Raw genomic sequence first — 23497 nt, 5'->3', positions numbered from 1 at the left:
ATTCTCCTGCCTCAGCCTCCCAAGTAGCTAGGATTACAGACACAGGCCACCACACCTGGCTAATTTTTATATTTTTAGTAGAGGCGGGGTTTCACCATATTGGCCAGGCTGGACTTGAACTCCTGACCTCAGGTGACCCACCCACGTCGGTCTCCCAAAGTGCTGGGATTACAGGCGTGAGCTACCACACCTGGCCCTCTTTCAGTTATTTTAAAATGTACCATTAGCCGGGCACAGTGCTCATGCCTGTAATCCCAGCACTTTGGGAGCCCGAGGTGGGCAGATCACTTGAGGTCAGGAGTTTGAGACCACCCTGGCCAACTTAGTGAAACCCATCTCTACTAAAAACACAAAAATTAGCTAAGTGTGGTGGCGCGTAAGTGCCAGCCTCCCAAAGTGCCTGTAGTCCCAGCTACTCAGGAGGCTGAGGCAAGAGAATCACTTGAACCTGGGAGGAGGAGATTGCAGTGAGCCAAGACATGCCACTGCACTCCAGCCTGGGTGACAGAGCAAGACTCTGTCTCAAAAAATAAAATAAAATTAAAATTAAAAAATAAAAAATAAAATGTACCATTAAAAAAATCTTTTTTTTTTGAGATGGAGTTTCACTCTTGTTGCCCAAGCTAGAGTGCAGTGGTGTGATCTCGGCTCACTGCAACCTCCACCTCCCAGGTTCAAGCGATTCTCCTGCCTCAGACTCCCAAGTAGCTGGGATTACAGGTGCCCGCCACCATGCCCAGCTAATTTTTTTGTATTTTTAGTAGAGACGGGGTTTCACCATGTTGGGCAGGCTGGTCTCTAACTCCTGACCTCAGGTGATCTGCCCACCTCTGCCTCCCTAAGTGCTGGGATTACAGGCATGAGCCACCACGCCTGGCTCTGTTGTTTTTTGACTTTATAATAATGGCCAGTCTTGCAGAAATCGAATGGTATTAATATCTCAGTGTGGTTTGGATTTGCATTTCTCGGATGATTAGTGGTATTGAGCATTTTTTCATATGTTTGTTGGTCATTTGTATATCTTCTTTTTTTTTTTTTCTTTGAGACAGAGTTCTGCTCTTGTTGCCAGGCTGGAAAGCAGTGGATGCAATCTCGGCTCACTGCAACCTCTGCCTCCTGGGTTCAAGCGATTCTCCTGCCTCAGCCTCCCAAGTAGCTGGGATTACAGCCATATGTCACCACACCCGGCTAATTTTGTATTTTAGTAGAGACGGGGTTTCTCTGTGTTGGTCAGGCTGGTCTCGAACTCTCGACCTCAGGTGATCCGCCCGCCTCAGCCTCCCAAAGTGCTGGGATTAAAGATGTGAGCCACCGCGCCCAGCCGCATGTCTTCTTTTGAGAAATGTCTATTCATGTCATTTGACCACTTTTGGATGGGATTATTGGTTTTGTGTGTGTGTGTGTGTGCTGGTTTGTTTGACTCCTTCTAGATTCTGGTTATTAGTCCTTTGTCAGTTGCATAGTTTGCAAATATTTTCTCCCATCCTGTGGGATGTCTCTTTACTCTGATGATTACTCCTTTTGCTCTGCAGAAGCTTTTTAGTTTAATTAGGACTCCTTTATGTATGTTTCTTTTTGTTGCGTTTGCTTTTGGGATCTTAGTCAGAAATTCTTTGCCGAGGCAAAGCCCTTGAATAGCTTTTCCTAGGTTTTCTTGTAGAATTTTTATGGTTTTAGGTCTAGATGTAAGTCCTTGATTCATCTTGAGTTGATTTTTTAACACGGTGAGAGAGACAGATCCAGTTTCATTATTGTACATGCAACTTCCAGTTTTCCCAGCACCACTGATTGGATAAACTGTCCTTTCCCCAATTTCTGCTTTTGTACGCTTTCTCAAAGATCAGTGGGTTGTAGATATCTGGCTTTATTTCTTGGTTCTCTCTTCTGTCCCATTGGTCTATGTGTCTATTTTTTTTTTTCATAAAACAGAACAAGATTACATTTCAATTTACAACTTCTGTATAACCAAAAAAATAAAACACCACAATAACATGAATGAGAAAAAACATATTTGCAATTCTAGACAAAATGTTATCCTCTCTAATCATAAATGAACTCTTCAGAAATCAGTACAAAGAGACTAACATTATAAGGGAAGTGAAAATAAAAGGAACAGAGGAAAATGGAATAGCACAAATGAGTTATAAGGCTACATGAAGACGATCCAGTTAACGTTAATAACTGAGAAAGCAATTTCATTATAAGTTACATTATCGATCCTTACAAATACTGATTATCTGATGTTTGTACAGCTTTGGGAAGTGAAGAATTCTCAAATACTGGGGAAACTTACTCTAGTCATGGGGAGTTTACTCAAAAATGTAGATTTTTGCATAAACTTGGCCCAAACAGTTCCAAACCATACGAATCACTCCAACAAAGTAATCAGATACACACCCACGCACATACACATACCTATTTACTACATAGAAAATGTGTAAGTAATATATCATCCCCAAAAACTACTTAGGTATCAACTGGTGTATAATACATTGGCGGGGGGTGGGCTATGTGTCTGTTTTTATAGCAGCACCATACTGTTTTTGTTACCATAGGCTTGTAGTATAATTTAAAGTCCAGTATTGTGATGCCTCCAGATTCATTCTCTTTGGTTAGAATTGCTTTGGACATTCAGGCTCTTTGGGTTCCATATGAATTTTAGGATTTTTTTTTTCTAATTCTGTAAAAAATGATGACAGTATTTTAATAGAAATTGCATTGACTCTGTAGATTGCTTTGGGCAGTATGGTCATTTTCATGATATTGATTTTTCCACTGATTCATCCCATACTCATCAATCCATGAGCATGGGATGCATTTCCATTTGTTTCTATCATCTCTGATTTCTCTCAGCAGTGTTTTGTAGTTCTCCTTGTGGAGATCTTTCACCTCCTTGGTTATATACATTCCCAGGCATTTTGTGTTATTTTTTGCAGCTGTTGTAAAAGGGGTTAATTTGATTCTCAGCCTGGTTGCTGCTGGCATGTAGCAGTGCTACTCATTTGTGTGCATTGATTTTGTAACCTGAGACTTTCCCGAACTCATGTGTCAAACTTAGGAGTCTTTTAGAGGAGTCTTTAGGGTTTTCTAGGTATTTGATCCTATCATGGGCAAACAGAAACACCGTGACTTCCTCTTTTTCGATTTGGATGCCCTTTCTTTCTTTCTCTTGCCTGATTGCTCTGGCTAGGACTTCCCTTGTCCACAGTTTCTGCTTCCCCAGAAAGAGGATCAGGACGCCGGCCGTGCCCAGCACAATAGGGTGATTATGAGGCTTGGGGGACGCCCTGAGTGTGCAGAAGGCAGAGCTGGCCGCAGCCCAGGCTCCTGAGTGTGGAGAAGTGGAGGAGGCTGTGGCCCTGACTCAGGGGCCAGGACCCTCCTGCCTCCCCGGCAGCTTCCCAAACTCTGAAGTGGTTAGAGCGGGGCCTGGCCACTGGCTGCTGGGCCGCACGGGCAGGAGGGGCCAGGAAGGTCTTTCTCTTTATCTTCACTGCTTCTTTCCCCAGGAAACCTGTGGTATCGCCAGGGGATCACGCCCAGCTACCCGCAGGGCTCCAGCTGGGAGCACGTGTCCAACAACGTGTGTCGAGTGTCCGTGGGGCCTCTGGACCAGGTGGGGGTGCTCAGGGGGTATCGGGCGCTTGGGGTGCTCTGGTTCCCTCTCTGGTCTCCCCCATCCCATGCCCAGCCGTCCCACGGCAGCTGGGGCTGAGAGCTTCATGGGGTGTGTGCTCCAGGTCTGGGTGATCGCCAACAAAGTGCAGGGCAGCCACAGCCTGAGCCGGGGGACGGTGTGTCATCGCACGGGCGTGCAGCCCCACGAGCCCAAGGGCCATGGCTGGGACTACGGCATCGGGGTGAGCGGGGGCCATGGTCTGGGGCTGTGTGGTCACCTTGTGTCCTGTGGGACCGTCCCCTGGGACCCGGGGTCTGGGTTGGAGGGAGGCCCCCAGGCAGAGCCCCTCCAGGATCCTGGAGTCCCCGAGTCCCCTGGTGACATAGCTCTCTCCTTCCAGGGAGGCTGGGACCATATCTCTGTCCGGGCCAATGCCACCAGGGCCCCCCGGAGCTCGTCCCAGGAGCAGGAGCCAAGTGCCCCGCCAGAGGCCCATGGCCCCGTCTGCTGCTGAGGCTCCCCCACGCACCTAGATGCAGTGATGGTGCCCGGTTTGGGCGATCAAGGCTGAGCCATTCTTGTGCTGAAGTGTGTACTGTGAGAGCGATGTCGCCCTGGTGGACTCTGGAGGGAACCTGGCCCCAAGGCTGCGGCCACTTCACAGGCACTGGTAGAGACGGCCCCGAAATGTGAAGCTCCACGGACACTCCTGCACATGTCCCCGTCTGCAAGGAGCCCTGGTGGTGTGGGGCATGGGGTGGGAGGGGCCTCCCACCCTTCCCTTCCCCTCTCCCTCCTGCCTTTCCAGGACTAGAACCCAGAACCTGGAGCCCTCCAGGAACACCGGGCCTGGGGCAGCGGAGCCCAGGATGGAGCCCGCCTGAGCTGGCATCTCAGACAGCACCCGGGCCCCGCCACCCCTGACCAAGCAAGATGGCTGTGGGGCTCAGGGCCTCTTTACCATATGCAGTGACCATTTCTCAGAGCAGGACTTGCAAAGAGGCTTTCATTTCAAAAGTGAAGGAAGGAGGCCGGGCGCCGTGGCTCACGCCTGTAATCCTAGCACTTTAGGAGGCTGAGGTGTGCAGATCACCTGAGGTCAAGAGTTTTGAGACCAGACTGGCCAACATGGTGAAACCCCATCTCTACTAAAAATACAAAAAAAAAAAAAATTAGCAGGGCATGGTGGCGGGCACCTGTAATCGCAGCTACTTGGAAGGCTGAGGCAGGAGAATCGTTTGAACCCAGGAGGCGGAGGCTGCAGGGAGCTGAGATCGTGCCGACGCCCTCCAGCCTGGGCGACAGAGTGAGACTCCATCTCAAAAAAAAAAAAGTGAAGGAAGGAGACAGCAGATTGGAAATAACACTGGAGTAGATGGGATTGGATGGGATGTTCTCTTCCCTGAGGGGGCCGGGGTACCAGACAGGAGGCTGGGAGAGGATGAGAGGCTGCCCTGTGGCCGGAGGCAGTGTCCGTGTGCGCAGTCACCGTCACCAACCCCCTTCCGGCCCCTTCCCCAGACGTGCTGGCGGACAGGGGCTTCTTGGATCAGATCATGTTGTAGGGGTGCAGACTGCAGGCTCCTGCGGGGAGCAGGACTGTGTCCGTCAGCGGTGGCCATGGGCTGTGCACACGGACCCTCAGCCCATCCTGCACATGGAGCAGGGCGCACAGTCACGCTCCATCCTGTGGCGAGAGCCCGGCCCGGCCAGGCGAGGCAGAAAGCGTCGGCCAAGTGGCCCCGACCCATCCAGCGGCCTCTCAGCTGCTTTTTATCCCTCTGTGCCCCATTTGGGGGTTTGCTTCCTCCACCTGGACACTTTGCCCGGGAGGTCATCAGAGCCCAACCCCAGGCTCTGCCCGGTTGGAGAGGGGATGACTGTGCCATCACCTGACCTTCCTAGGGTCCTGGTCTCACTGTCAGCAGGGGGTCCGTTGTGTTTGTACAATATGGGGTTTGTCACCCAAAAGCTGATGCTGAGAAAGGTCTCCCTGGGGCCCCGCCCGCCGGCATCTGAGAGACCTGGTGTTCCGGTGTTTCTGGAAGTGGGTCGCAGTGCCGCCGGCTGGGAAGCTCTCAGATCAATCACGGGAAGGTCCTGACGGTGGCGGCCACCTGGAACCACCCTGTCCTGTCTGTTTACATTTCTCTATCAGGTTTTCTTTGGGCATTACGGTTTGTTCCCCTACAACAGTGACCTGTGCATTCTGCTGTGGCCTGCTGTGTCTGCACGTGGCTCTCAGTGAGGTAGGGGGAGGGCGTCACCCTGCAGAACGGTAGAGCGACGCGTCCTCTCGCTGCTGAGCACCAACTGTTTACCTGCCCAGCATCACTTCCTCAGATGCTTTACTCAATAAACATTTCCCCTGGAGTGTCCATGCCCTGGTGTTTTTATCGATAACATTGATTGATTAAAACGTGTGGTTCCCCGCGTGCCTGAAGCAGACATTGCCGTGAAATCTTTTATTTTTTGTTTTATGACACAGCATCAATTTCATGAATACTTTGAGAGGGCCATTAGAAAAAATAAGAGCCAGTTTGGGTCATTTGAGAATCATTTTCAGCACAATTACAGCGGGGGCACGGGCCGTGCGGCTCCGGCTGGGTTTTCCCAGACGCAACAATCGCGGTTCTGGCTTCTCCGCGGGTGGGGATGGGGATCGCGCCTCCGGAGCTCTCAGGGCATCTGTCTGCCGAAGGGTGGGTGCGTCCACAGCCCCGGGGGACGGCGCGTGGGTCTCTCACCCACTTATGCGGGGACTTGAGGGAACTCAGCCCGATGGCCGAGGCAGGGGCTCCCCACAGGATAAAAGGATCCAGCCTGGCCTTAGGGTCCAAGAGGAGGGCCAAGGGAGTGGGCCTGGCCCCTGTCCCCTCTCCTCCTTGAAACACTGGACACCCCCGAAGCGAGACTATGGCTACTGAGTATCCTGTGTGATGTGGCCACAGGGTGTCCCCTCTGGCCTCAGGGGAAGAAGGACTGGCTGCTCGGCCCAGGTCACCCTTTAGGAAGCAGAGGAGGTGCGGGTGCTAGTTCAGGGCAGAAAGAGCCACTGAGGCCATTGTCCTGAAGGCGGTGACCCCCAGGCCCTCCTGCTGCCCCCCGGGAAGCCCTGGGCTGTGCTAGACACCGGGTCCAGTCTTCGTCTCCTGGACCGAGGCTCTTCTGGGCTTTCGGGCTCAGCTTGTCGGTCCATTCAGCAAGTTCAGGGGCGGACTGAGCCCTGCTCTGGCCATGGCTCAGCCGGAAACAAGAGCTGCCAGGTTTGTAGCACCTGAGTACCCCCGCTGGTGAGGTCTTTGTCATCTTGAGTCCCTGCTGGGCAGGTGTCCCACAGCAGGGGAGCCCCGAGCTCTCGCTGTCCCAAGCTCCCACCTGCATCCAATCTCAGCCCACAGTGGTGGACCACCCTGACCTTCCAGACTGCCCCCTCCCAAGGGGCAGACCCAGCATCCCGGAGTCCCCACCCCGAGCTGTGCTGAAGGGCAGCCGGGGCGGTAGGGCCAGGACCAGACCAGGCCTCTGATAAAGGCTCATCGAAATGAGACCTACGTGCCCGGGCCACCTTAAGGGGCCCTGACCAGGAAAATCAGGCCTGAAGCTGCCAATGCCAGATACTCAGGGTACCTGTGTCCTTACGTGGCTAGGCGTGACCCCAAGCCTGCTGGTACATGCAGCCTTTGGCACCACGACCCCCACCTTGGGGAGGGCAAGGCCACCTGGTGGGGACAGGCCAACCAGGGCCCTTGGTCTCAGCTGTGGCAGCCACATCCCTGGGCCAGCTTGGCCCTGAGGGCCTTCAGGACATCTCTGGGCAGAGGCATGAGGGAGGGGAGAGCCAAGTGGCCAAGTCCGGCAGAGCCAGTGGGGCAGGAACGCCCAGCAGAAGGAAGCTGGGCTTGGGGCGGCAGAGACGTGCCAAGCCGCCAGGCCCAGCCATGAGGATGAAGTACCTGGGTGGGGGAAGGGATATACCTGCCACCCCAAGGCTCCACCAGGCAGAGAGACCCAACGGGCTGCCAACTCAGACCAGGACCCAAGCACATCGTAATGTCCTACAGACACAGCATGGTGCCAATTATATGATAACCCCACATCAGTGAGAATAAGTAACGGCGGTGGCGGGGGCTGGAGTGGGGCATACTTGGTCCCTGCGCGGGCCGGGGCTGAGCAGGAGGCCTCAGAGCCACTCTTGGGGGGCAAGAAAGGGCCTTGGGGCTTCTCTCCCATGCCCAGAAGGGCTGCACCAGGAACACCCAGCCCTGTCTCCTGCTCCAGCTCCACAGCACCCCTCACACCCTGCCCCAGACCCTCCACAACCAGGCACAGCCTGGGGTCACCACATCCAGGAGCCCCCACTCGGGAGGAGGGAGGAAGAGACTCCAGCTCTTCCCCACTATTCAACCTTTGAGGATGAATTTGAGGTCATCTGATTAGATTTTCTGGCAGCTCCAACCATCTCAGATTGGCCCCACTCCCTGAGCAGCCTTGGGCTCTGCCAGGCTTGTCCCAGGCCTCAGTTTACCCCAAATGCGGATGCTGAGCCCAGGCCCCATGTAGCCCTACAATGAAGGTTGGAGGCGGGAGTCCCTTGCCAGGGCCTTGGCTTCGGAAAACCTGCAGGTAACCCTTTTCCTGGGATCTCCCCTTGCCCTGGAGGAAGTCAGGGTGAAGAATCGTTGGTGCCAAGGCTAAGAAGGTTTTTCAACTTTTCCTCCTTTTCAAGGAGACTGCCTGGCTCAATGAAAAATCCAGATCTGCCTGGGCCCTACCCAAAGGCTTGGGCCTCACGCCGCTCTCCAGGGGGCCTCAACTAGGCCACTCGCTGGTCCCCAGTGGGGCAGGAAAAATTGCTCCAGGGAAATGGCTGAATGTTCGGGGGAAAATGGAACCGCTGAGGCCGCGTCCTTGTGGGGTGTCCCCGCCCATTTGGGGCTCGCGGCTTGGAGGGACTGGGGCTGGGAGGAGCAGGCCAGGCAGCCGCGGCCACTTCCACCCCCACCCAGGGCTGGGCGTTAGGTGCCCTCTCGGAAGCTGTGGATCTGGGTGGAGTACCTCTGCAGGTGGCCCTGGGGCTGGGCCTCGGTGGCCCCCAACGTGCCCCCAGCCGCCTGCTGCTGCTGCTGCTGCTGGTAGTGCTGGTAGAGCTTGGGGCCCGGCCCCTCCAGGCCCGGGAGGCGGCTGCTGGACATGGTCAGGATGGTGGCCGTCAGTGATTTGATGTAGTTCTTGGCCAGTGTGAGTGTCTCGATCTTGGAGAGCTTCTTATCGGCGCGCACGTGCGGGATGACTTCACGGAGGGCCTGGAAGGCGTTATTGAGCTTATGCATCCGCTGCCGCTCCCTCTCGTTGCTTTCCAGCCGCCGCTGGATGCTGCTGTCACGACGGCCACCGGGTCCCGAGGGGCCTGGACGCCTGCGCCCGCCCTCGCCCCTCGCCCCTGCTGCAGCCCGGGCCGGCCGGCTCCGCAGACCCTTGGACGGCTCTGGCCCCGGGTTCGGCAGGGACCCCTCTGGCGTCCCCTCCCCAGGGGTGACCTCTGTGTGCTGCACCGGGGCCCGGCGCCGCGGGGGCCGGTTCTTGGTCTTCATGGCCCTGGACTGGCTGTCCCAGGAGGTGGCGGCGGGGAGGTGAGGCCCTTGGAGCTGAAATCCAGAACACAGGACACTCTGGTCACCCCCACATGGCCAGGGGACCCTCTGGGGTGCCGTCCCCGGCAGCTTCCTACTTGCTGACAACAATGGTACCAGGGGCAGGGGGTGGCGCTCTGCGACTGGAGATCCTTCTGTTCACACGCTTAGCCCTGGGCTGACCCCACCCCACGCCCCTGCTTTACCTCATACAGACTTCTGGAACCTGTCCCTGTCCCTGCGTCCCCCTTCCTCCTGGGCGACTCACCCTGGCCCCTAGATCTTCCTCTGGCTTCACGCCCCTCACGGCCCCCCAGTGCCTCCTGAGCTTGGTGACCTTTGACACTTTGCCTAGACCACCCTGAGACGCGTCCCCCACCCTAGCTTAGGGGGCGCCTCTGCCGGAGGCGGCACTGACTCCTTCGCCCCGTGGGCGGGCAGTGACTCCAGCCACCAGGCTCTCGCTGTCCTGCCCCGCTGGACGTGACACGTGCAGGGACAGCACTGGGGCCAGAACCGCTGCAGACATGGGGCAGCCGTGGAGGTCAGAGGTCGGCAATGGCCAGGGCCTGGCGGCAGCCCCCAATCCCACCACGTGGATGGCCCCCGTGGGGGCTCCGGACAGACCAGAAGTCCCCCACCCGGGTTTCCCCCCAACCCCCACAGCCCCGCCGCCAGGTCCTGCCCCTGGGTTCCCTCCCCGTGGCCCCACCCGAGTTCCCAGCTCCCGGGTTACCTGGGGATCCGCGGCCGCACGCACCGAGGCTGCCCACGGGGGACAAGGACACGTCGCTTTAGCCGCCCCGGGCGGGGCCGCGGACGCATGCAAATGAGCCCTCGGGGCGGGGGCGGGGCCGGGGCGGGGCCGAGGTCCGGGTGTCCCGGGCTGGCGCGGGCAGCGGTGGCGGCACCTGCGGGCGGGCGGCCGGCGCCTGGGGCTTCCAGACCAGGTGGCCGCGCAGCCCCGCCCCCAGCTTCCGCCCCGCCCCCAAGACAGAAAACCTCCCCCGCCCGCCTCTCCCCATCCTCTCCCTACAGTCCCCCCACCCTCGTCCCCCCAGACAGCCTCCCCCACCGCCTCTCCCATCCTCCCCCGACAGCCCCCCACCCTCGTTCCCCCAGACAGCCTCCCCCACCGCCTCTCCCCCTCCTCCTCCTATAGCCTCCCCTACCCGCCCCGAGATAGCTTCCCCCCATCCGTCTCTCCCCATCCTCCCCCTACAGCCTTCGCGAGACAGCCTGCGTCCCCACCTCCCCTACTCCCGTCCCCCGACAGCCTCCCCACAACCTGCTTGTCCCCATCCTCCCCCTCAATTTCCACCCGCACCTTCCCCACTCGCCTAGCCCACATCTGTGCCCGAGACAGCCTCCCCCCACCCGCTTTCCCCGACCCTCCCCCCGACACAGCACCCCCGCATCCATGCCTCCCGCGGCCCTCCTTCCCCGGCCTCTCCACTCCTGGCGGGGCCCCGGGCCCATTCCGCGGATGGGGAAACAGGTCCCTGGGAGCAGCCGGACGGAGGGGCAGCCCCGGTTCAGGCTCAGCACAGAGCCCAAGTCCCAGGAGCACTCCGGGACGAGCCGCTCCGCGAAAACGCCGGCATCTCCCAGGGGCTCCCCCGCCCCGCTGCCCGGGATGTTTAGGGGAACCTGGGGCTCCTACGGGCTGGGGGCGGACCCCGAGTTGGGGGTGGGGAGGCTGTCCATGGGAACGCCTTTTTTTTTTAAGACGGAGTTTCGCTCTTGCTGCCCAGGCTGGCGTGCAGTGGAGCGAGATGATCTCGGCTCATGGCAACCTCCGCCTCCCGGGTTCAAGCGATGCTCCTGCCTCAGCCTCCCGAGTAGCTGGGATTACAGGCATGCACCACCACGCCCAGTTAATTTTTGTATTTTTAGTAAAGACGGGGTTTCTCCACGTTGGCCAGGCTGGTCTTGAACTCCTGACCTCAAGTGATCCACCCGCCTCGGCCTCCCAAAGTGCTGGGATTACAGGCGTGAGCCACCACGCCCAGCCAAAGCAGCATCTTGCTCAGGGAGGGACCATTCGGGGCTGCTAGGGGTGTGGTGACTGTGAGTGTCACGCTGGCTGGCAGGCCAGAGCTCCACACTCATGGGTCTCGCTGCTCTGTCTCAGTACTTCTGGGTGGGGACTCAGAGGAGCCATGGTGGGGTGGGGTGGGGGGCCAGGGGGTGGGCACAGAAAGGCTGGCTTGGAGCCAAGGTTAGTTCTTCTCTTGGCCTAGAGCTCATTTGAGGCTGGGCCAATCGAGGTCTTTGGAAATGAAAATGCTTCCGAAATTCATGAGAGTGCAAAGGCATGGATTATAGACATGCTTCAAGGGGGCACGAACACTAAACAGGTTTGGTTTTCCAGTGGTGACACAAAGCTTTATGTCCTCAGGAGTGTGGGGAGTTTAAGTCTGTCCTGGCACACAAGCTCCAAAGGGACCAGGGCAGGGGCCCCGGGCACAGGCTGTGGGCGCTTCCAGCAGGGCAGGGCCAGGCCACCCACCCAGGTCCTTGCACATGGACAAAACATAGAAGAAACGCGGCAACAGAGTTTTATAAATATATAACTATATTTATTTTGAATATTAAATAGTTTTTAAATTACAAGCAATTTATTGAATCACACTATGCATCAATATACAGTAAAAATCTTACAATTTAAAAATGTACACAATTTAAACTGGAAGTTCATTGACTGTTATATTGCCGGGGACCTTTTTTGCCTGTGTTAAAGAGACAGCAGGGAGGCCTGGGGGATGTGACGGCCCCCTACATCCTCCTCTGCAGACGGAATCCCACGGTGGATCCATACACCAGCCCCACGATCAAGATCCCGCTCAGCCCACTAAGCCTGTGCGCTTCACCAGCACGTGTCCACACCCGTCCAGCTGATCTTCACAGGCTGCTGGTAATTCAATACTGTCGACGCATCTTTAAGAATTTTTTTATAGATGAAAGAGAATGTTCTTTGTTAATAAAGACTTGAGCCAACCCCATTGCTACTTAGGAATATTGTTTTGGAGATTTCCATCGGAAGTCACTGCGTACACCCATTCTTTTTTTAAGGCTACTTCTCATAAGGCTCACGTGTTGAAGCCACTCTAACAGAAGCCCAACCTTTGGCGTCTAACCCTTGGTTCACTTCTGAATTTTCAGATGACGGGCTGAGTCGGGGAAGAGCAGGCGCTGCCCTCCTTCCACCGGGGCCCTGGGGACAGACATGCAGTAGGTCCTTAACTCTACAAACACCCTACGGGGAACAGGAATAAAAGGAGGGGTTCCGAAAGGCCTTTTACAGCAGCAAGACATACCAAGACTTTTCTTAGATAAACCCATTTCTATAGAAACGATCGAACCTGTACATTTAAAAATAGCACGAACGCTGTTTGCAATTCGGCTTGGTCGAGCTTTCTGCACCCTTACGGGGAATGGCTTCTCGTCCAGACACACGGGCCAAGTCTCAGAAGGGATTTGGGGAGCACTTTTTCTGTGTTGCCCTTTCTGGCTTATTGACAGGGTCATTTGAAAAGACAAATTCGCATCTAGCTAGGAAGGAAATGAAAGCTAGATTATTTTTGTTATAGGATTTAAAATGTACAAACTCCACCAAAATAGGTCTAATTCAGATTGATTCTGGGTTGCTACCCATAGAAGGCCAGAAAATATGCTAACCTTCCCCACATCATCCAGAGAACGCCACTGATTTATTTCATTGCACAACTTATTAGAACAAGTACGTTTTGAAAACCCACCACTGATAACCAACTTATTAGTTAAAAAATAACAAAACAAACAACAAAAATCTGACCTGAACACAGCACATGCTGACATTTCAAAAATGGGCTGGAATTTTTATTCTACTTAAGTTTCCTGTGTATTGCTTGGATTTCAAAAAAACATGTTAACCCACGTGTTGATTATAAATATAAAATCTCGCCCCTCCATGCAACACCACACTAAGATCCACCACCCCCCCAAACTCAATGTATAAAATGCTTTTTTGGCAATTAATTATGAGTGACTCAAAATAAATAAAAATGGGAATTACGAAAATCTTTTTTTTTTTTTTTTGGAGACAAGGTCTGGCTCTGTACCCAGGCTACAGTACAATGGCATGGTCTCAGCTCACTACAACGTCCGTCTCCTGGGCTCTAGCCATCCTCTCACCTCAGCCTCCCAAGTAGCTGGGACTACAGGTGCACACCACTATGTGCCTGGCTAGTATTTTATTTTTTCTTTTCTTTTTTTTGTATTTTTAGTAGAGACGTGGTTTTGCCATGTTGCCCAGGCTAGTCTTGAACTCCTGGGCTCAAAGTGATCCGCCCGCCTCAAACTCCCAATGTGCTGGGATTGCAGGCGTGAGCCACTGTGCCTAGCCAAAATCTTAATCCTAGTGGAAAACTGACAGCCCCAGAACGTCAATAAATTTACTCGAGGCTGACACTGTATAACACGACGACAGATTCCATGGATCTGCATGACTTTGGTCATTAAATCTGAACTGCTTAAACCTGCAATTGAAAGTAGTATAATCACGTCTCGTTTCTCCTCAGCCAAGACTAATCTTAGATGTAAAAACTGAGAAAACTCAGGAAGTCCCCACAGCAAGAATTCAGTCATGACAATTTTGGCAAAATCATCTTCTAATGCCCTGTTAATTACAAAAAAAAAAAAAAAAAAATTCGCGCATCCCGAGAGCCAGCGGTACTCCCCGCACAGCCCAGGCGGGCACCGCGTCCACCCCATGCCTAGACAGGAGGGGACTCTCTCCATCCTGAACTTCTTGCTTTGGAAAGTTATTGCTTAGTATAAAAAATGAGAGGAGTGGGGCGCAACTGGCAATGAAGGTCATTTGCTGTGCACACTCTGGCAACGTCCACCTGCATTTTCCACTAGGACTCAGCTTCCTTCCGTGTACCCCAGGCGGCCCCTGCATGGGTCTGGAGAGTGCCCCAGGTTGCGCTGGAGTCTGGAAACGTATCAGCACCGGAAAATATGTGGGGTGAAGAGTGAGTGTGAGGGGATTGCAGGCCCGAGGACCCCCGAAGGAACGGGTGCCTCCCCAGCACGGCTGTGCTGCACCAGCCACAGGGGACTTTTTATGTCAGAGCAGAACTCAGGGAGGGAGGCCTGAGGTCGCCCATGACCGCTGGGGCTCCTGCCGACGTGATGAAGCTACATTGGGAGCACTCGGGCCCTTTCAAAGCCAGAAGAGAACCTGGGGCTTAATGCAGAATGGAGGGTCCGTGAGATGAGTCCCGGGCCACACAGGACCACCCAAGTCCCCGATCCGGACTATGTGTCAGCTGCTGATGCTCTGCCGTCGTCCCTTGTCTGTCCCCCTTCACAGCTGCAGGATGTGGTGTTATCTCATCCCACGGAGATAACCTGAGACTGGCCAGGCCCAGCTGGATGTGACACGGAGCGGCTCGGAGAAGATTCGGCTGTGGAGTTTTTTTAAAGCTCAAGTCCCCGCCACCTGACGTGTGCACGCATCATCACCTCAACCCGTCCTCCACAGCTGGCGTGCTCTGCGGACATGTGTCTGCCTGAGCTCCCCGGCTTCTTGCAGGAAGGACGGGAACACGGAAGCTTCCCAGGAGCCTGGCCTCCGAAAACCAGGCAGAAGAGCTGCGCGGAGGGAAGCGGTGCGGCGGCCCCGTGAGGGGTGCAGCTCTCCCGACCCGCCACCCAGCACGTCCCCAGGGATAGGCCAGGTCCATCTGAGGTCTGGGGCCACAACCTGCCGGTTTTTACCAAAAGGGCTTTAAAAAGTGGGACGTGGGGTGGGAGAATGACAAGGAGAGGCTGCAAGACCTCTCAGCTCCTCAGAGAGAAGCCTCATTTGCTGCAGGGAAGCCGCTTCATCAAGAAGAGACAAAAATGCATTCGATTCCATCAACAAAACAGTGGTATTTTGGACTCACTGAAAATATTTCCTATATGAACATAAAACACTAACATTCAGAATCATTTATCATTTATGAAAGAGTACCATATGTACAATCCCAACAATCCTAGACACAGTAGAACACTCAAAATATTTAAGCTTTACAAGTACCATGCAGCACAAACTATAAAACAGAAAAAAAATCAAACTAGTGGATAGCATCAGCTTGACCTGCCTCATTTTCCTTGAATAATTTAAGATTCTGTACAACAATGGAGACTCTCAGAACATTTATCCACAGTGCAATTACAGAAAGCAATTCGTGATTTCTCTAGAAATAATAAATATGGCTCACTGGTGACCATTCCCCTCGCGTGTCCTCTGTGGTGCCCACACGTGGGCCGGGATGTACAGGCGTGGACGCAGAGACGCCCCTGTGGAAAGCCCACACGCGGCGCGCATAGCTCCACACACGCATGCACACGGAGGCTGCGCCCCTGCCTCCCCCGACGGCCAGCGCGGGAGCACTGCCTGGGAGGCCGCGGGTGCCTGGGGCACCGAGGGATGCTGGCTCCCGGACACAGCCTCGCTCCCCACCTGGGCTCCCGAGGGCCCCGCCTTGAACGCAGCTCAGAGCCGTCTCCCTCTTCACCTCTGGATTCTTCCTCCCAAGCTCGTATCAGCAAATGGCGAGTGGATGTCGCTGCTCGGGCTGAGGGCGCAGGGGCGCCGCTCCAGGGGAGCAGCCTCGGACCCGAGCGTGCGCGTTGGCAGCCACCTAGTCCTTTTCTCCGTCTTCGCTGCTTCCTGTTGAGGAGAGAGGAAGTGAGACGACAAAGCTGGAGTTTTAAAATGATCAGACAAGAATGGCGTGGACGGTGTGTGCGCTGCACCACGGGAACAGAAGCGGGTGCTTTGAGCTCAGCACCGCCTGAGCCGCCCTTCCTGTCCTTTCCTTCAGAAGCAGCAGCTGCCCGACGCTCCCACCAACACATCTGCTAGGCTCAAATGCCAGCTGGGCGCTAAGGGTCAGGGTGCAGAAGTAGTCAGCTGGGATCCACACATCTGCCCCAACACACTGGCAGGTAGCAGGTGTTATCTAATCGTCACAAATGAAGCCTAGCGCCGATGCAAACAAAGCCTCTTTGTATTCCATAATTATTATTTGATCTGTAAACTTCCAATCAAAAAATGAGCTTATTAACCTTTATCTTTCAATCTAGTGACAGGGAAAGAAGGCTCCCTATGTTCAGATACCTCCACTTCAAACGGCCCCTGCCCATTCACCCCACCCTATGCCTGCGAGCCACACCAGGACCAAGACTCAGTAGCAAAACCAGCGTTCCAGGGGCAGCACCAGTGGGCGTGTGGGCTGGTCCCAAGGCCAGGGGTCAAGTGTTCTTACGAGGCTGCAGAAGAGTGGGTTCTCTCTGGGAAAGGAGAAGAGTGTGGAGGGGGACTATGCAGCCACAGGAGAAAAAGAGGAGACGGTGCACAGCCTGGGCGTTTCTGGGACCAGAGCCCCTCTGCCTCGGCCTGGCCCCACAGGGTGGACAGTAACGAGCCTGAGTGTGACCACAACAAACAGGCAGGGGCATGGCCCCGAGAGCACGCTCAGGATGCTGGCAGTGTTATTTATTTTAGAGACAGGATCTTGCTCTGTCACCCATGCTGGAGGGCAGTGGTGCAGTTACAGGTCATTGTAGCCTTGAACTCCTGGGCTCCAGCATTCCTCCCACCTCAGTCTCCTGAGCAGCTGGAAGTGAGGGTGCACACCACCACACCCAGTTAATTTTTTAGTTTTTATTTTTTGTAGAGATGGGGTCTCACTATGTTGCCCAGGCTGGTCTCACACTCCCAGGCTCAACTGATCCTCCCACCTCAGCCTCCTGAGTAGCTTGGATTACAGGCAGAAGTCACTGCACCCAGCTGATGATGGGAGTTTAAAAAAAACGAGTTTGTAATCGACTCAGCAAATGTGAAGAAGACATGAGATTATCAAGCCTGCAAGACCACCGTCTGCCCAGCTGCAGCACCCCACCCCCAACCCCACACCCCCAACCCCCAGCACGTGGCGCCTCTCACCGCCCTGCTCGATGTCCGAGTCGGTCAGATGTGTGAGGGAAAAGCTGGCAATGTTGGCGGGAGAGATGGAGAACCGGGAATAAGGCGCCGAGTGCGGCCAGCTCTGCTCCGTGCTCCGGGCTGGTGGTGGTGGGGAAAAGTACTTGGATGTCTGGAGAGAAGGCTTGGAGCTGAGCAGGTTACTTGTTGTCTTTGACATAAAAGGATCTGGGGAGAAGTCATCATCCCACTCAAAGCCGCCACCTAGAAATAAAAAACAAAACCCCACCCTTTATCACCGCGCGATGAGGCAGAGGGGGAGGCTCTGCGCAGGTGCACCCTGCGGGTCGGAAGACAGCCCGGCCCAACTGGCAGATGGCAGCGCTGTGCCCATGTCAGGGGGGCGTCATTAAAGCAACATGGTAAGTTACCCTCAAAAAACCTTTACATGACTCAATTTTTCAGTTTCCCTTAAAACTAGTCAATGACGTGAAATACCTTCTTCGTCGGTGGAGCTTTCGGAGTTGATGCACCTGCTCAGGTAGGGAGAGCCTGAGGCCGGGGCTGGGCCACTCAGGTCAGGGCCGCACGCCTCTCCTCCACAGGGCCCCAGCTCTTTGGTTGGGGTCTCCTGAAAAGCCAAACAGAAACTCCCGTCAGCAAAGGCCTGCTCACGGGAACCCCATGTGACCGCTTCCCCACTGACAGGCGCATCGGACTGACAGACTGAGAAGTGAGCGTCTCAAGACAAGGGCGGCCCCGGGCCTGGGAGGACAGACAGACACAAGGCCCTGTCTCTCCCTCGTCCTGCAGCTCTGACCTCGGCAGAGGCATGAAGCAGCTCTCTGAGGCTGCAGAGAAGCGCAGAGCAGCAGGCAGGCGGGGACGAGCGGCAGCACTCAAGATGCCACCCACCAGCACCAAGTGTGTCGGCTTCTCCTCCACAATCCCCTGCCTGGACTCAGCTCAGCCCGGGATCCAAAGTGGGCACCACCCTGGACAGAGCGCTCCAGGAGAAGCCCTTAGTTCTGGCTTCGGAGCAGGAAGGGGGTCTTGTGATGCTCAGAAAGAGAAGGGGGAAATTCCAGCTTTCTTCTTTTCTCTGTTCTCTTGCTCTCCAGTCCCAAGCAATCCCGGGGCAACAGCTGTCTATAATGCTGAGGACCATAAAGCCTCCACTCCACTGGAGGACTGTGATCCCGAGTGGGAGGGGACCCTCACTGGGTTTTTCCCCTTCTGTCCTCCCACTGCTTGGCTCCAGACGTGCGTGTAGTTGCAGGAAGTATGGCGCATCGTGTAACTAAAGCCTCAAATTTCTAGCTAGGGGATCAGAAAGGAGAGGCCCAAAGAACTGCAAGTATCAGGGATATAACAGAAGAGGGAGGAGCTGAAAAAGGTGACCCTATGAGGCTGTTGGGGGGCTCCTGCGCTTACCCCTGAGCTGTGCGTGGCAGATCTGACTCTGAACACACCAAAGCTTTGAAAATGAACCTCAGGGGAGACCGGGGTGGAGTGAGGGGCACACACATGGGGCAGGTTCAAACAGCACAGCGAAGGCTTTGAAAGGGGAACTGGGAACTGACACTGAAACCACAGCCCACAGAAGGCTACTTGGAACTTGTGGCCTGCGCCCACGGGGTCAAGGCCTGCTAAGATAAAAATATCAACATTATTCACAGCATTTAAACACGGCACAGACTGCCTAACATGATAGGAGGGTCCAAAAGCTAAACTTATTTTGCATTCAAAAAACCAGGAACACCTCGATTTCCCTGGGAAAAGACAATCAACAAGTGCCAGTGTCACGGTGCCACCAATGTTGGAATTATCTGAAAAGGGACTACTATAAAAATGCTCCTACAGCTAAGGGGAGACACTTACCATGAATAGAAATAGAGAAAATCTTAGCAAAGGAACAGATGATAAGAAGAATGACAAAAAGCCAAATTCAGAAGAGAAAAGTACAATAACCAAAATCTAGCAACTCAATGGATGGGCTCAACAGCAGAATGGAGATGACGAAGGAAATCATCAGGGACCTTGAAGACAGAGTAACAGAAATCACCCAATTCAAACAAGAGCAAGAAAAAAAAAAACCTGGAGGAAGACAGGACTAGAGCCTCAGAGCCTGTGAGACAGGACCTCAGAGCCTGTGAGACAGGACCTCAGAGCCTGTGAGACAGGACCTCAGAGCCTGTGAGACAGGACCTCAGAGCCTGTGAGACAGGACCTCAGAGCCTGTGAGACAGGACCAGAGCCTGTGAGACAGGACCTCAGAGCCTGTGAGACAGGACCTCAGAGCCTGTGAGACAGGACCTCAGAGCCTGTGAGACAGGACCTCAGAGCCTGTGAGACAGGACCTCAGAGCCTGTGAGACAGGACCTCAGAGCCTGTGAGACAGGACCTCAGAGCCTGTGAGACAGGACCTCAGAGCCTGTGAGACAGGACCAGAGCCTGTGAGACAGGACCTCAGAGCCTGTGAGACAGGACCTCAGAGCCTGTGAGACAGGACCTCAGAGCCTGTGAGACAGGACCTCAGAGCCTGTGAGACAGGACCTCAGAGCCTGTGAGACAGGACCAGAGCTCAGGGCCTAACCCTGAAGTCCCAGGAGGAGAGGAGACAGGAGGTGGGGCAGAAAAAGTACTAGAAGAAAATAATGCCTGAAAACTCAGATTTGGTGAAAGATACAAAACTACAGATTTAAGAAGTTTAACAAAACAAAAATGGGATAAATACAAAGAAATTAGGCCGGGCGGGTGGCTCACATCTGTGATCCTGGCACTTTGGGTGGCTGAAGCAGGAGGATCCCTTGAGGCCAGGAGTTCAAAACCAGCCTGGGCAACATAGTGAGATGCTGTCTCTACAAACAATTTAAAAATTAGCTAGGTGTGGTGGTGCACGCCTGTAGCCCCAGCTACTCAGCAGGCTGAGGAGGGAGGATTACTGGAGCCCAGGAGTTCAAGGGTGCAGTGACCTATGATCACACCACTGTATTCCAGCTGGGTGACAGAGCAAGACTCTGTCTCAAACAAAACAAAACAAGACACACACACAAAGAAGTCCACCCTCAGATGCACCATAATCAAACTGCTGAAAGCTAAAGCTAAAGATCTGAAAGCAGCCAGGGATAAAAGATGTATTACAGTTCGAGCATCCCAAATCTGAAGACCAAAAATCCAAAATGCTCCAAAATCCAAAACCTTTTGAGCACTGATATGGCGCCCACAGTGCTCACTGGAGCACTTGTGATTTCAAATTTTCAGATTTAGGATGCTGAACTGGTGAGTATAATACAAATATTCCAAAATCTGAAAAAACCAGAAATCTAAAATGCTTCTGGTCCCAAGCATTTCAGATAAGGGACGCTCCACTTGTACTTCTAGGAGAATGATCTGAGTGACTGCAAATTTCTCATGAGAGACCGTGGAGGGTGGAAGGAAGTGATACATTTTTAAAATGCTGAAAGAAAACAATTATCAACTCAGAATTCTATGCTCAGAGAAAATAGGCTTCGGGAATGAGTGTGAAATAAAGACAGTCTTAGACGGAAAAAAACACTAAGATAATTTATTTAAAAATAAAAGGAATCCTACAAAAAAATTTTTTTTATAAAAAAGAGAGAAAAGAAAAGCTAGTTAAATTTCTTTAATTAGAAGGGAAAGGGTCCCAGAAGGAAACCTGGAACATCAATAATGAAAAACAACAGAAGGACAGGAAGCCCTCCAGATCAGAGAGTTCCACCTCCTCAGAGTCAACCAACGAGGACAGAAAACATTCAGAAAAGACAAATAAGACATAACAGTACAACAACAACAACAACAACATAAATAATATAGTATAACAACTATCTTCATAGCATTTACAGTGTATGAGGTATTACAAGTAATCTAGAGATGACTTAAAGTCTGCAGGAGGATGTGTGTAGGTTATATGCAAATATGACACCATTTTATATAAAGCACTTGGGCATCCTCTAATTATGGTATCCAAATTATGGAACCACCACTTCTTGGAAACCAAGGGACAACCCCAGAAACGATCTCAATAGAGATCAGTGACAAGACCACCCGTGCATAGCCACACCTGTGCATACTGTCCTGCGGTTAGCCTTGTGGAACCCACATATACCAAAAGTCAGCCCTCCGTATCTATACACAGGTTCTACATCCCGAGAATACTGTGTTTTCGATCTGTTTTGGGTTGAAAAGAAGCCATATTTAAGTGCACCCACACAGTTCAAACCCATGTTGCTCCAGGGTCAACTGTAAAATACTATTCATTTCCTCTTGAGTTTCTTAGAATGTGTTTGATGACAGAAAGTCAAATGTGTTGCATGTCTGAGGGGTTATCAGTGTACATGTATGCAACACAGAAGAGCATGTCAAGATGGGGACGGAGGGCAAAAGGTCTGAGTGACAGAAGGGTTTCCACATTCCATCTGAAATATGCAAATATAGATTCTAAGTAGATTGTGAGAAGTTTAATACATACATTGTAACCCCCAGAACAACCACTACCAAAACTACACAGAGAACAGTGTATAAAAAAAAATTGAAAAATTAAAATGTAACACTAAAAATGTTCAATTTATTAAAAAGAGGAAGAATAGAAATAAAAATAGAACAAATAAAATGGTATACATAAATCCAAAATATAAATAATTTTATTAAATGTAAATGATCTAAACATACCATTAAAAGGCAGATTTTTCAGAAGAGTCTTAAAAACCCCACGTAATTATAAGATCTACAAGAAACTCATAAATATAATGATACAGGTAGATTAAAAGTAAAAGGATGCAAAAGATACACCACACAAACATTAACCAAAACAATGTGGCCAGGAGCGAGTGGCTCACACCTGTAATCCCAACACTTTCGAAGACTGAGGCGGGTGGATCGCTTGAGCTCAGGAGTTCAAGACCAGCCTGGCCAACATGGTGAAACCCCATCTCTACAAAAAATACAAAAATTATCTGTGTTTCGTGGTGTGTGCCCACAGTCCCAGTTACTTGCAGGGCTGAGGCAGGGGGACTGCTTGAGCCCAGGAGGTCAAGGCTGCAGTGAGCCAAGATCATACCACTACACTCCAGCCTAGGTGACAAAGTGAGACTCTGTCTCTGAAAAAAGAAAGCTGGAGCAGCTCTGTGAATGTAAGACAAAGGAATACGGAAGGACATTACGAAAGGATAAAAAGGTCAATTCAGCAAGAAGATATCATCATTCTAAATGTATATGCACCAACAGAGCTGCAAAATACAGGAAGCAAAAATGAACAGAAATGAAAAGAGAAACAGACAAATCTAAAATCACAGCTGGAGCCTTCAATCACCTCTCAAGTATGCAGACAAATTGACAATGATAGAGAAGAACTAATACCATCAACAAATTAACTCTGACATTTATAGAACAATCCACTCACCAAAACCAAAACACACACTCTTTCAGGTACATGTGGAATAATTCACCAAGAAAGACCACCTCCTGGCTCTAAGATAAACCTTAACAAATTTAAAAGCATTGAAACCATATTAAATATGTTCTCTGCCCATAATTGAATTAGACTGAAACTTAATAATGAAAAGATACGATAAAATCTCCAACTCTCAGAAATTAAACAATATACTTATTCAACAATATATTAACCGATTATTAGTAATTATTAACAATATATTAAACTGTATTATTCATCTATGCTCCCAAGAGGAAGTCTTACAAAAAACTTTTTGATCTGAATGAAAACAAAAATTCACACATTAAAATTGGCTGGGTGCAGCTACAGTAGTACATAAAGGGAAATTTATAGCATTAAATTATTAGAAAAGAAGAGGCCGGGTGCAGTGGCTCATGTCTGTAATCCCAGCACTTCAGGAACCCAAGGCAGGCAGATTCACCTGAGCTCAGGAATTTGAGACCAGCCTGGGCAACATGACGAAACACAAAATACAGAAATTAGCCAGGCATGGTGGTGGGTGCCTGTGGTCCCAGCTACTTCCGGAGGCTGAGGCAGGAGAATCCCTTCAGCCTGGGAGGCAGAGGTTGCAGTGAGCCGAGATCACACCACTGCCTTCCAGCCTGGCGACAGAGTGAGACTTCGTCTCAAAAAAAAAAAAAAAAAAAAAAAAGGGAAAAGAAGTAAGGACTTGAATCCTAAGCTTTTCCCTTAAGAGTCTAGAAAAAGTAAAATAAATTCAAAGCAAGGAGAAGGAAGGAAATAATAAAGACAAAGCAGAAACCAATGAAATAGAAAAGAAAAAAAAATCCATGAAAACAAAAGCAAAT

The 23497-nt window shown here is 52.4% G+C and overlaps 3 protein-coding genes across 17 annotated transcripts in view; 1 reads left to right on the top strand and 2 right to left on the bottom strand.

Moving 5' to 3' along the window:
• The window catches only part of TECPR1 (tectonin beta-propeller repeat containing 1), a 42287-nt gene extending 36290 nt beyond the window's left edge, over positions 1-5997 (top strand). For all 13 annotated transcript variants that reach the window (XM_074034437.1, XM_074034440.1, XM_074034439.1 and 10 more), the window contains 3 exons: positions 3510-3616; positions 3741-3860; positions 4020-5997. In XM_074034437.1, the coding sequence (XP_073890538.1) occupies positions 3510-3616; positions 3741-3860; positions 4020-4133 (341 nt within the window). In that variant the 3' untranslated portion in view covers positions 4134-5997. The remainder of the gene's footprint in view (positions 1-3509; positions 3617-3740; positions 3861-4019) is intronic.
• Positions 5998-6069: 72 nt separating this feature from the next.
• BHLHA15 (basic helix-loop-helix family member a15) lies at positions 6070-10023 on the bottom strand. Its single transcript, XM_005549103.5, has 2 exons — positions 9989-10023; positions 6070-9267 (listed from the first exon to the last, which is right to left on the bottom strand). The coding sequence occupies exon 2, from the start codon at positions 9211-9213 to the stop codon at positions 8638-8640; it is 576 nt and encodes a 191-aa protein (XP_005549160.2). The 5' UTR covers positions 9214-9267; positions 9989-10023; the 3' UTR covers positions 6070-8637.
• Positions 10024-11812: 1789 nt separating this feature from the next.
• Positions 11813-23497, bottom strand: part of LMTK2 (lemur tyrosine kinase 2) — a 111206-nt gene continuing 99521 nt past the window's right edge. For 2 of the 3 annotated variants that reach the window (XM_045389467.3, XM_065541679.2), the window contains 3 exons: positions 17714-17846; positions 17237-17479; positions 13486-15958 (listed from right to left, as the gene is read on the bottom strand). In XM_045389467.3, the coding sequence (XP_045245402.2) occupies positions 15930-15958; positions 17237-17479; positions 17714-17846 (405 nt within the window). In that variant the 3' untranslated portion in view covers positions 13486-15929. Of the gene's footprint in view, positions 15959-17236; positions 17480-17713; positions 17847-23497 lie in introns of all 3 variants that reach the window. The other variant, XM_045389466.2, reaches the window with a different exon arrangement.

Source organism: Macaca fascicularis, chromosome 3 (assembly GCF_037993035.2).
Source record: "Macaca fascicularis isolate 582-1 chromosome 3, T2T-MFA8v1.1".
NCBI classification, from domain to species: domain Eukaryota; kingdom Metazoa; phylum Chordata; class Mammalia; order Primates; family Cercopithecidae; genus Macaca; species Macaca fascicularis.
The sequence above is the reverse complement of the archived record's forward strand: the minus strand, read 5'-3'. Positions and strand labels throughout refer to the sequence as shown.

Excerpts from the sequence above, each read along its gene's own strand:
- BHLHA15 (XM_005549103.5), bottom strand. The coding sequence starts at position 9,213 with ATGAAGACCAAGAACCGGCCCCCGCGGCGCCGGGCCCCGGTGCAGCAC.